Below are 13744 nucleotides of genomic sequence, written 5' to 3' on the forward strand. Positions count from 1 at the left end.
TCATTACTGTTCATTTGAAGTTGTTTTTATCAAGTTTTGTGATGTTCTAATTGTTTTCCTGGTAAAAAAAAAATGCAAAACTGTAGCTGAAAATGACCAAAATCATCTTATAAAGGGCTTTTTCAGTTATTGTTTTTTTAAGTCTAAGTTCCAAAATCATCTTTAAACAAAATTTGTTTGCAAAATGATTTACTCGCTTCACACTTTGAGCAGATAGTTATAAAAATGGTAATCTGCTTCCACTAATTACCAATAAACACTAGAAGAAAGCACTGACACTCAACATCTGCACACTTTTTTGGAATAATCAGTTTTTAGTCAGCAATTACTGTGATTAGACAAATTCCTGTAGCACACCAAACAAACAAGGCACACAGGTTGAGAAATGCAGAGCTAGTTTTTGACAGGTCTCCTGTTAACATGAAATGATATAGGCAGGCCAAGTCGGAGAGTGGCGACTCCCCTTTTTCTCAGAGCAGAGGCATTGACGCCACACCTCTTGCCATCAAGTCGCAACAGCCATGCAGATCGCACTCCATCTCCTCTTCAGCACCTTCTTCTGCTAGAAGCACATCAACTGGTAAAGACAAAGAAATCAGCCTAACCATGAACGAACAAATTTCCATGCCGTATTTTCCATACTATAAGTTGCTCTGGAGTATAAGTCGCACCAGCCATGCTAGCTACATAACAAAATGTATAGTTAAGAATTAAAAACCATGTATAAGGTGTTTGGGGAAAAATCATTTGATGAAATTCAACACCAAAAACATACATGATGAAAGGCAATTTAAAATAAAAGAGCGTAACGGGCTGAATACATTTGTATACGAACGTTACACGATTGACGATGCCTGTTAATTCCAGTAACAACATAACATATTAGGAGTTATTCAAAACACTCTAGCATGAAAAACAAGCTGACCAAACTCCGCTTCTCTCCAAATCACTAAATTAAATGAAATCTTCATCCTTGGTATCACCGTCATGGAAAACAATCCTCCGCTACCTCTTCTACATTGCTTACGTCAGACTCATCCCCATCTCCGCTTTCTGCTTTTCGGCTGCATATTTCACTATTTTTTGGCACGTAAACTTCAGAATACGTTTTTTTTGGGTGCATAGAGCATTTGCACTTTGTATAAAAATCCTTTATGAGCAGGTTCACAATATTTACTTTGGCAAAATGAGACCTTATCTTCTGAACATTCGTTTCCTAATTGATAAGAAAAAGTGATGTCATTTCGCCGAAGTGACTATTTTCAAATTGCTCAAAAGTGATTTCTATACTCGGTGCAAATTCTCTGTGCTTTTCTGTTCTATTACATTTTCCCCCCAAATTGCGACGCAAGGTAATTTTAGTGACGTTTGTGAAAGTGACATATGCTTGAGGGAGCGTTTCTGCAGGGGGACATTTTTCGGCCGAAACGACAAGGTTGAAATTATCAACACAGGGCGAGAGCGCCCTCTTGGGTTTAGTGTGAAAATAACCCATGAAATTTTATAACCGGTAATAATGCGTTTATAGTTTCACATATAAATCTCACTGGAGTACAAGTCGCACCCCCGGCAAAACTATGAAAAAAACGTATGTATTTTTCCGCACACAAAATAGTTTGCGTAGAATATGTTACGTTAAGACAAAAACAATCACAATGATCTTGACTTTCCCCTTCAGTCAAGGTGCTTCTCTACACTAATAATGCATGTCCTTCCGTAGTTTTATCTGCTTCATGTTTTTTTTTTTGTTCTTCAGCAGACAAGTCCAAAGCGCCAAAGCAGAAGACTGATCACAAGGTGATAGACAATAAAAATTCCAAGGAATCTCGTTCCCAGAAGCATAATAGGGTAAGTTTTTTGTGCATAAAAAAAATGAAGATAATTTTTTTCTTTACTCAGAGTAGTTTTTTTTATAGTTACCCAACTTCATGACATTAATTTCCTTTTAAGCATTTCTGCAGAAATAAGAAACAAGAATAACACATTTATAACTACTATAAAAACTTGCGGGTAGGAAATTCATTCTCGGTAAAAGTGAAAACATTATGCAGACCCCCTGAAAACCTTCATGAATAAAAACCTTAAATCAAGCATACCACTTAGCAACACAATCACACACACACACACACACACACACACACACTAGCTCACATACTGATGATACTGATAAAAAATTCCCCCACTGTCCATCCAACAAATGAGGATTGTATAAATAGTCTCAGAAAAGATAAACGATGTATGCTTTGTATCGTATCACTTGCTGTGCTTACAGCTTATTTACAGCTCGCACCCACAAGAATGATGCTTAACTACATGCTCGCTCCGTTACCTGCACACACGACGCAAGCGGATTCCCGACCTTGATGTGTTCTGATCTGTGAACATTATGCTAACAGGAGACGTGTGTTGCCTGCAGAACTAACGTGCAGGCGTCCATGCTTGTGCAAAAAACTGTTGCTGTGATTGGGACATATCAGAGAGTTCATTTAGTGCAGGAATATCAAACTCAGTTTGGATTTCTATTCTCATGCGGTAAAAGAATGCAGTAAAAGAATGTTGACTTGAGCTTTTTTGCATACCATGGTTTTTCAGTATTTTGCTTTAGATCGATAGATGGATACTTTATTCATCCCTGTAGGGAAATTCACACTTCCAGCAGTATCCTTGTGCTAAAAAATAAAATAAAAGATATAGAATATAAAAATACCCAATATAGCGTGTTAATAAAGAGCATTTAAATAGTGTTACAAAAATACACACTGTAATAAAAATTGGGTAATACGCAAATGTGGGGTTGGGGTTTAATGTGGGCTTTTACTCCCCTGGGTGGAGTTAAAGAGCCTCATGGCATGAGGAAGAACTGATCTCCTCTGTCTGTCCGTGTGACAGCAGTCTGTCGCTGAATCTGCTCTTCTGTTTGGAGATGATGCTGTGTAGTGGATGTAATGAATTGTCCATGATTGACTGCAGCTTGTCCAGTGCCCGTCCCTCAACTACAGTTGTCAGGCTGTTCAACTATGTGCCCACAACAGAGCCCGCCTTCCTCACCAGTTTATTAAGACGAGAGGCATCCTTCTTCTTAGCGCTGCCTCCCCAACACATTGCTGTATAGAAGAGGGCGCTTGGCACAACAGTCTGATAGAACATTTGCAGGAGCTTTTTGCAGATGTTGAAGGACGCCAGGCTTCTGAGGAAGTACAGTCAGCTTTGTCCTTTCCTGCACAGAGCTTCTGTGTTGGGAGTCCAGTCCAGTTTATTGTCCAGCTGCACAACCAGGTATTTGTAGGTCTGGACAAAATCTACACATTTTCCTTTGATAGTTACAGGTTCCGGGTGCGGTCTTGTCCTTCTGAAGTCCACCACCGTCTCCCTGGTTTTGGTGGTGTTCAGGTGGAGGTCGCTCCATTGGACAAAGTCCTGGATCAATTTCCTGTACTCCTTCTCCTGCCCACTTCTGATACATCCCACGATAGCAGTGTCATCAGCAAACATCTGCAGGGCTCAGAGTTGTACTGAAAGTCTGACGTATACAGGGTGAACAGGACCGGAGAGAGCATGGTCCCCTGCGGCGCTCCCATGCTGCTGACCACAGTGTCAGATGTACAGCCCCCCTGTCTCACATACTTGGGTCTGCCTGTCAGGTAGTCTGCAATCCATGCTATAAGGTGTGGGCTTACTCCCATCTCTGTCAGTTTACCATTAAGTAGCACAGGCTGTATGGTGTTGAAGGCACTGGAGAAGTCCAAAAAAGAAATCCTCACAGCACACCTGCCTCTGTCCAGGTGAGAGAGGGATCGGTGTAGCATGTAGACTATAGCATCCTCCACTCCCACCTTCTCCTGGTAGGAAAACTGCAGAGGGTCGATGACGTGGCGGACCTGTGGCCGCAGGTGGTGTAGCAGCAACCGCTCCATGGTCTTCATTACATGTGATGTCAGAGCGACCGGCCTGAAGTTGATGAGTTCCTCAGGTCGTGGTGTCTTTGGGACTGGGATGATGCAGGATGTTTACCACAGCTGGGGGACCCTCCCCTGTTCAAGGCTCAGGTTGAAGATGCGCTGTAGAGCGTCTCCCAGCTCCAACGCACAGGCCTTTAGCAGTCGGGGGGGTACTCCATCTGGACTAGCTGCTTTGCTGGGTCATTCAGCCTACTTTGAAACTTACCCTACTTATTACAATCATGGATGACAAGCGGTCTTTTCTAAGCATAACAAAACAAGGTTCATGTTTGGCATTGAATGCGTTAACCAGATTATTGTAAGAGTTGAGTGAATGCAGTTTTACACCTGGACCAAAACAGCACGCTATATTAGTGGAAGCAATGAAAACAAAATTGACTTAATTGTCGTAACGGTTTAAAATGAATAAAAAAGAAACGTTTTGGCATAGCATAGGCATTAATATTAAACAAAATTTGATCAAACTCAAAGTTTGGCCCTTTAAAATCTGAGAGTACATCAGCAACCCAAAGTTTTGAACGAACTATATCAGACCTAAAAAGTCAAAACTGATGTCTGGAAATGCAAAAATTGAAAGCCTTATACAAACCTTTTTTAATTTAAAAAAAAAGGGGGATCCATACATAAGTCAGTCATTTAATATTTAATTTATTTTGTAAGTATTTTTAAATCATTGGAAAATGTGAAGAATTTGTCATGTTTGTTGACCTACAGGAAATCATCACATTATAATAATAATAATAATGATGATAATATGTATAACATTTCCCTCCTACTTCTTTTTCCATTTCGATTCACATATCCCTTAACCTCACTCACAGAAACAATGCTCGTAGGGGTACCACTTTCTGTTTTGTGTCTTGGTAAAGGGACTGATGATCGCTAAGTTTCATTTATTACTTTTTTTTTTCAGATCATCAGCTGTCAAAATAATAAATGGTGCCTGCAACCTTTCAGAAAAAACAGGTGCCTTTTACCTGAGAGTCCGCACAATACTTTTGAAGACATTCCGGTTAAGGCCATCTTTCTCCAAAGCTGTGACGTTTTGACAAATCTTCCTTAACAAGAAAGCCTGCCTAAAATTAGTTTCTGTGAACTGGGTTGACATTTGGCGATAAGGGAATTAGCACGCGTAGATTTAAAGTTTTAGTATTGTCCATGAGAATGTGTGTCCTCTGTTCCCCTCAGATGCTGCAGGAGGTGGTGGTTAAAACGCTCAAACAGCACGGGATCAGTGCCGAGCATGAATGCTTTGAGGCTTGCAGCAAGAGACTGTTTGATATCTCCAAATTCTTTCTCAAGGTTGGTGCCCACACACTCTTATCGCTGTCTGCTCGCTCCTGATGAACTCTATGTGAATGATTTGGCTCCCACCTGCCAGGACTGCATTGTCCACCATATGTTCTTGTTTTTTGTTGTTGTTGTTGTTGCAAATTTGTGGAACAAATTAACCTCAATGGGAATTGTCTGACTAAACATTCTTTGATTTTCTTCCCAGTATGCGCTCTTTATTAATTTCGTGTTCCAATTTTTAAATAGGACTCAATTAAAAAGGGCATTTTCAAGGTATTTTTTAAACAATGACAAATATGTAAATACTTAAATTCTATCCATACCCTGGTCATATCCCTCGAGAGGGGTGACCAACGGCAAGACAAACTCATACAGAAAAGAAGAAGATAAAGGGGAAAAAGTAGCAAAAAAACACAAAAATGTTTGGACCATGGCCAACCCAAATCCCTAAACACCAAAACAAGTTAAGCACCTCAGTACCCAAGTTGGTCATGTTTTCATCCCTCCAGATGAAACGGGACACAAGAAAGCGGCCATGTCACTCGGGTCAGGGTGACACAACACACTCTTCTGTTCAACAGCATGGCCCGACAGCTTCACGTGAGGGAGTGGGCATGGCATTGGAAATGAAGTTGCATGGACAGGTGCTCGAAGAAGTTGAAAGCTTTAGGTACTTGGGTTGTGATGTGGCTACAGTTGATGGAATGGAGTGCAAGGTATTGCACAGAGTGAATCAAGGATGCAAGGTTTTGGGTGATCTGAGGAGAGTGATGGGCAACAAGAGTATGAGTATGAAAGTTAAGAGGGGGCTGTATGAGAGTTTGATTGTGCCGACTGTGTTGTATGGTGCAGAGACTTTGAGCCTGAACGCAGATTTAAAAAGGAAATTGAATGTTTTTAAGATGACGTGTTTGAGGACTATGTTAGGAGTGACAAGATTGGATAGATTGAGAAATTAAATTGTGAGAGACAGAACTGGAGTAGTCGTGGAACTGAGCAAGTGTGTTGATAAGAGAGTACTCGGTTGGTTTGGACACTTGGAGAGGATGGATGAGGAGCGAATGTTGAAGAGGATCTACAGAGCAGAAGTCAATGGAAGGAGACCAAGAGGAAGGCCGCGATCGACGTGGATGCATGCTGTTATGAGTGCACTGCAGGAAAGAGGTCTAAATATAATGGAAGCTAGAGCTCTTGTTGGTGATAAAAAGGAGTGGAGAGATGTTGTGAAAGGATAGTGGGATGTTTAGATGTGTTCTAAGGAATGGGCAGGGCACATGTATGATGTGGCAGGGGTAAATAACTAAATGCAATATCTTAATACATGCCATCTTCATGATACATGCTTGAATTGTAATATTGTGTTTTGAAAGATTGTAAAGTTCTTGACTTTTGGGTCAAATGCTTGTAAATGCTTGAAACTGTAGGCATATTTTATAACAAGTCTGCCTAAAAATACACCGGCACTGCTTTCTGCTTGCTTGGCTTTGCCAATGCATTTCTTCTTCCCTCGTGATTAACAGCAGCTGGCATTAGTTTGTATGATATTGTCCTAAGAAAAGTGTTGGAGCTAACGCTGTTAAAAAAAAAAGGCTGTTACATAACGGCATTAGTGACGGAAGCGGAAATGGCACGCAAGCGCGCGAAAATGCGCGGGTCCTAAATGCCGTATTTTGAAGTCGAGTCGAAGTTTTTGTTTTGTTTTCCTCAATAATTGAACTGAGTTTTTGATTTATTTGATATGGCGCCTAGAAAGGCAGTTTCCTAACCATGTTTTTGCGGTGCCGTGGACCATGGAGCAATGATCCAGTGCAGTCACTGCAAACACTATACACATAACGAGTGCTCTGGATTGTCAGTTCAGGACCTAAGCCTCGCGATAAAAGATAAGCAAGCTACTTACATCTGCAAGTTCTGCGTCCCCGGCTTATCCGCTGATGATAAGGATTCTTACGCCTCTCTCAGTAGCTCCGGAACGGTGTTTACCTACGTGGATAGCACTCCACTGCCTTTATCCGGGTCGTCTGGGCAGTGCGGTGCCCTGAACTCTGCTGATTTGGTCTCCACTGTCCGTGAAACGTGAAGGCCATGGTACCAACTTTGGTCCGAGAGATCATGATGCAGATGATGCCAGAAGTTGCCAGAATGTCGACTAGCCTAATGGAGGAAATGCTAGCAAAGGAGGCTAGGAAGCATAATCTTGTGGTGGTTGGAGCAAAGACACATCGAGAAAATGGTGAAGCTGTCCAGGATACCCAGCTCTTTCAGGAAGTCGCCGAAGCAGTCCCGGGAGTAGAGAAACAGAACATTCTGGAAGTTTTTCGTGATGGAAGGCTGAGGAATGATGGTAAACCCAGGATTGTGAAGATCCGATTCCGGAATACAAGATCAAGGCTGGCGTTTCTCCGTGGATTCAATCGGGTGAAAAGTACCTTTCCGACGTTGTCTTCTGGATTTGTTTGTCCAGATATGACACCAAAAGAAAGGGAACGCGACAGGGAACTACAGGACGAACTTAAGCGCCGTCGGGACGAAGGTGAAGTAAACATTATTATACGGGACGGGAAAATTATTGTCAAGCCGGGAAATGCCTAAGGTCGCCTTCGCCTTTATTGAACAGCCCCTTGATTCATCTCATTAATGCCCAATGTTTGACTTCTAAGGCAGATGACTTGGTCTCTTACATCAATTTCTACACCCCTGATATTTTGGCAATTACAGAAATTTGGTACTCCGCTGGTGACACAGGGCCAACTATAGAGAAATATCAGTCCATTAGAACTGACCGTAAAAATGCCCAACATGGAGGAGTTTTGCTCATGGTTTCTCATGGTATAACTGTGTTTTCTGTCCCTAATTATCAATTCGATAGAATTGAGTTATTGAGATGTGATATTCTTATTTCTGGGGTGAAGCTGAGAATAGTGCTTGTATATCGCTCTAGTCTGAGCTCTTTTCAGGCCAACGTCGCTATGTTCGAACATCTGAATTCTATTTTTGATACTAAATTGCAAATTCTACTTATGGGTGATTTTAACTTTCCTGACCTTCACCACAGTTTTCTTCAAAATTCTGATACTAATCTAACTTCAATGTTCAAAAACTTGGTTTCAAATGCAGGTTTCTTTCAGCATGTCGATAAACCAACCAGGGGGTCCAACGTATTAGACCTTGTGTTTTCCACTGACAGATATCTGATTAAAAACATTGACGTTGGGCCGAGTTTCTCTACCAGTGATCACGATTCTGTTACTTTCCAACTTAACCTGGCTCTTAAAAAAGACACCGCTGCTCAGAATTACATAAATTTTAAAGACTGTGATCTACATGGCATGAGATACTTTCTGTCTAGTGTCAACTCGTACCTCTTATTTGATAATTGTGGGAATATTGAAGAAATGTGGGCAATATTTAAATCTGTTGTTTACACTTTGATATCTGTATACGTACCCTCAGTTGCTGTTACACCTCACGTCAACCGTGATATAGCTGAATTGCATAGGCGAAAGCAGTTTATTCACAAGCTTTATAAACGTGATCAGTTGGCATACTTGGTAAGTTATCAAGATGCTTCAAGGGAACTGCGGAGGGCCATCAGGCGGGAAAGGGTGGCTGAGGAAAATAAAGTTTTAGAGGCTAATAATACTCGTAAATTCTTTTCATACATCAACCGTAAACTAATTTCTAGGGCATCTATTCCCAACCTGAAGGCATCTGACGGTACCGTTGCTACAGATAATGCTGACAATGTCCGTATATTAAATGATCAGTATGCCAGTGTTTTTGGTCGTGACAATGGTGTTTCACCCGACTTTCCCAGCAGAACTTCAGCTGTTCTAAATTCTGTGGAACTTTCAAAGGAGTTAATTCATAGATACTTGATAAAACTTCCCAGCAAATTTTCAGCCGGCCCTGACAAAATTCCAAATTTCTTGCTTAAAAAGCTAGCTGACTTTTTATGTGAACCATTATTTTACCTGTTCTCTAGATCTTTTGAGGATTCACAGCTGCCTGAGGACTGGCTTAGTGCTATTGTCATACCGATTTTTAAAGGGGGGAGCACAACAAGTGCAGCCAACTATAGACCAGTTAGCTTGACTAGCTGCGTCTGTAAAGTGTTTGAGAAAATTATCTCAGATGCCATATGGAAATTTATACAGGAGCACAATCTTTTTACGTTTAAACAACATGGGTTTAGGTCCGGACATTCTACCATGACTAACTTAATAGCTCATTTGAATAATATTACCAGTATGTTTTTTGTTCACAATATGGCTGGTCATGTTGTTTACTTAGACTTTTGCAAGGCTTTTGATAAAGTGTCTCATAACAAGCTTTTACAAAAACTGAAATGCTATGGTATTAGTGGAAAACTGCTTGAATGGATAACAGCATATTTGTCAAATCGTGAACAATGCGTAAAAATTGATGATGTTCTTTCAGCGTGGTCGGAAGTTTGTAGTGGGGTACCGCACGGCTCAGTACTAGGACCATTATTATTTCTGTTTTTTGTGAAGACCTACCCGAGGCCATTCAAAGTAGTGACATCTCAATTTTTGCTGATGATGCTAAACTGTCGGCTTTCTTACCAAAAACCCAGGTTACAGGAACAATTGATTCTCTCCAAAATGACATTAAATCAGTTTTTCTTTGGTCCGAAAAGTGGCAACTGCAATTGTCATCTCATAAATGCTTAGCACAGTCGTTTTTACATGGTTCTGTTCCGCTGTATAACATTAATGATCATGATTTGCATGTTGTTACTGAACATAAGGATCTGGGTGTCACTCTTACTTCAAACCTAAAGTTTATCACGCATATCGCCAAAATTACCACCAAAGCCAATAACATAGCATCAAACATTTACAGACACTTTTACAACAAGAACCCAGCATTCTTAGTTCGAATGTTTTGCGTTTATGTTAGACCCGGGTTAGAATATAACAGCGTTGTGTGGAACCCTTACTTACTCAAGGACATTAACCTACTGGAAGGAGTTCAACGACGGTATACGAAGCGGATACCTGGGATGCACAGCTTGTCATATCCGGAAAGACTACAAAGACTGAACTTGGACTTTTTGGAGCTCCGTAGAATTCGATTTGATTTAATTTTTGTGTTCAAAGTACTGCATGGAATGATCGATGTGCCTTTTGATCAATTTTTTTGAGTTCTGTCGTGTTGATGGTTTTACGGGTCACAGATATACCGTATTTTCCGCACTATAAGGCGCACCTAAAAGTCTTAATTTTTTTCAAAAGCTGACCATGCGCCTTATAACACAGTGTGCCTTATATATGGCTCAATATTAAATTCGCACGGTCTCGCAACTTACTCAACAGCCGCCGACTCGATTTTACCCCGAACGTGGAGTAGTCCGCAGTGTATGCTGGGATTTATATACCGGCGTTTCATTGGCTAACCAATGTGTCAATCATCATTTGGATCGATCACTATTGGCTGAAGTTATTCGGAGCCTCGGATTGGCTAGATGGCCAAAACAAACCCTGCAATCGGCCGAGTTTAGCAATGGCGTAGCAAGTCGGCGGTGTATGCTGGGATTTATATACCGGCGTTTTATTGGCTAACCAATGTGTCAATCATCATTTGAATCGATCACTATTGGCTGAAGTTATTCGGAGCCTCGGATTGGCTAGATGGCCAAAACAAACCCTGCAATCGGCCGAGTTTAGCAATGGCGTAGCAAGTCGGCGGTGTATGCTGGGATTTATATACCGGTGTTTTATTGGCTAACCAATGTGTCAATCATCATTTGAATCAATCACTATTGGCTGAAGTTATTCGGAGCCTCGGATTGGCTAGATGGCCAAAACAAACCCTGCAATTGGCCGAAAAAGATGTGTCAATCATCATTTAAATCGATCGCGTTTGGCTGAAGTTATTCAGAGCCTCCGATATGCTAGATGGCCAAAACAAACCCTGCAATTGGCCGAGTTTAGCAATGGCGTAGCAAGCTTGCTAAAGTACACCATAGAGAAACATGTTTTATTAGTCTGTATTTGCAAATAATTTACTCACGGTTGTAAGAAGACCATGATTGCGTATCATTATTGAACGTGAGAACTTACGTGAGTTATGCAGCTTTATATTTTCCCGCTATCTTGTTTTAGAACGATCTTGATGTTGCTGTGATGAGTTGAGTGAATTAAACTTAATTCCAAGTGTTTATTGTCATATGCACAGTAAAGTTGTGAGCAAAAAAGAAAATAGAAACATAGAAATGTTTGGCATTTCTTAAATCCCAAGACTTCAACCTTCCGAATGATATTTGTGCCAACACTACCTCATACGAATATAATGGTACTAATGTCTATGTTCTTGCACATGTCGACTGCACTACGTTTACTGCTCACCTTGCACAATGTCTGACCATTTCCTTTTTTCTGCACTAGGTTGTCTATGTTTGCACCAATGCATATGCTGACTATTTTTTGCACTATGATGACTTTGCACCAAATGCAATATTGCACAACCCTTACGATACCAACTGTATCACGACAACACTGTATGTAACATCCCACATGCCGACATTTCTTGTGTAAATACCATGTAAATTATAACTATAGCCTTATCCCCCTTGTTTTATAACCTTATCTTCTCTGTTCCTTTATCTTCTTGGCTCATACCTCACTTTGAATGTGTAAAACTGGAGTGTCATGCCCAATTTCGTTGTCACAATATGTTAACCCATTTTGTAACAATGACAATAAAGGTATATTCTATTCTATTCTATATTTGAAATGACGCATTTAAGTGACATCGTACGGACACCGCATCCGCACGTGTCTACGACACGTATTTGCTTCTTTGCAAGCTTTGGGAATGTTAAGGGGGTAATCAGTTGGACTGAATCATCTGACTGTTTTGTCGACGTTCCCATTGTAGCGCCTTATAATCCGGTGCGCCTTATCTATGGAAGATATAGGACCAAAAACTATTTTTTGGGGGTGCGCCCTATAACCCGGTGCGCCCTATAGTGCAGAAAATACGGTAAGTTACGGGTGCCTAGACCTACCAGCAACTGGCATGGAAACTTTATTTCTTTCAGGATACCAAAAATTTGGAATTTTTTGCCTGACCGGGTTATTAGTGCAAATACGGTGCAAACCTTTAAGCATAGGTTGGCAGAAACAGATCTGTCAAATTTCCTTAGGGGAGGGGGTGTAAGGTGACCATATTTGGCCATGCTCACTCTCAGCATTAGTTTTTTTTTCTTTGTGTCATGTTTTGATTTATGTATCCAACAATACCTTCAATAAACATTTCATCATCATCATCATTATTTTCTCGTTAACGAGGTAACTAATTAGTTTTTACCGAATTAAACTTGCCTTCAGCTGTCAGAACCCTGTTTAAAAACAGGAAATGACATGGCCAAGTGAGAGAAAACAAAAAGTAAGTTTAATACCACATTCAGTCAGTTATTTAAAATGTTGTGTTCAACAATAGCTTCTTAATTGAAATTAATCAAATATTGTTTCTTTGAAGGAAAGGTATTTGAACCTTTAGATCTTACATTTAAAATTAAAATTAAAGAAGTGTACTTTTAAGTATTCTTCTCAAATTGAAGTCTCGACCTGAAATCGTACTATCCCACTCGATTAAGAAAAGTGAAAATGTTTGTTGTAAGGATCTGAAGACATCTCGTGGTCTGCATGATGAGATGAAGAAAGCAGCCGGCAGCAATGCGAAACAGGTACGACCAACACGTTTCGCATTAACGCATAAAAAATCCTCCTAAACTCGTTATTTGTTATTGTAGGTCATCGACTGGGTGCTGGAGAAGACTATGAAGAAATGATTTGGACAAAAGTCTTTTGTGAACTACTTGACATTTTATGTTTTGCATTCTTTTAACATGATTTTCTTTTATTTAGTCCCTTTTAAAGTACATTTTAAAACGCTCGCGTTTTGGTTTTACTGCAATGTTGATATTGCACATAATTTATACTCTTTGTAGGACAATAAATTTTGTCTTTTAAATGTATTCCTACTAATGTCCTGTCCTGAATGTGACCGTTGTTAAAGTAATGACAGCAGCTTAGCCAATGGAGTTTATTATTTTGCTCCTGAATTATGACTGTTTTAGGCCAAGGACGGTTTCCAATGGAACCACTAGGGTACCATTAATGACTCAAAACATTAACATGCATAGCTGCTATGTGCTATTGATTATAGATTACAGAGTCCACTTGCTACCTCGCACTTCAGTTAACGCCTATTTACTCCCTCACGTGCAAAAGAAACACCGTATTTTCCGAAAAATAAGTCTCCCTGGAGTATAAGTCGGCAGGAGCTGAAAAATTCAAATTAAGAAGGAAAAAACATGTGTAAGTCAAACTAGTAATATAAGTCTCTTTTTTTGGCGGAAATTGATTTCATTAAAATCCAACCCTATAAACATATGATCACATCCTGAAAGGCAATTTAAAATGAAAATTAAAAAAAGAACAAAGTATACTAAGACGTACGTG

General features: G+C 40.3%; 1 protein-coding gene across 3 annotated transcripts in view; it reads left to right on the forward strand.

Annotated features, from left to right (window-relative positions):
* The window catches only part of mtbp (MDM2 binding protein), a 34808-nt gene extending 21551 nt beyond the window's left edge, over positions 1 to 13257 (forward strand). The window contains exons 19-24 of one of the 3 annotated variants that reach the window (XR_015849642.1): positions 435 to 580; positions 1757 to 1848; positions 4873 to 4925; positions 5148 to 5261; positions 12901 to 12966; positions 13033 to 13257. Coding sequence is in view for 2 of the 3 variants with exons in the window: in XM_088327905.1 (XP_088184031.1) it covers positions 435 to 580; positions 1757 to 1848; positions 5148 to 5261; positions 12901 to 12966; positions 13033 to 13071 (457 nt within the window). In the remaining variant the exon portion in view is untranslated. The remainder of the gene's footprint in view (positions 1 to 434; positions 581 to 1756; positions 1849 to 4872; positions 4926 to 5147; positions 5262 to 12900; positions 12967 to 13032) is intronic. The other 2 variants (XM_088327905.1, XM_088327906.1) reach the window with 2 other exon arrangements.
* Positions 13258 to 13744: the final 487 nt, after the last annotated feature.

The sequence above is a fragment of the Urocampus carinirostris genome, chromosome 2, assembly GCF_059441175.1.
Source record: "Urocampus carinirostris isolate Australia breed hairy pipefish chromosome 2, RoL_Ucar_1.0, whole genome shotgun sequence".
Classification (NCBI taxonomy): Eukaryota; Metazoa; Chordata; class Actinopteri; order Syngnathiformes; family Syngnathidae; genus Urocampus; species Urocampus carinirostris.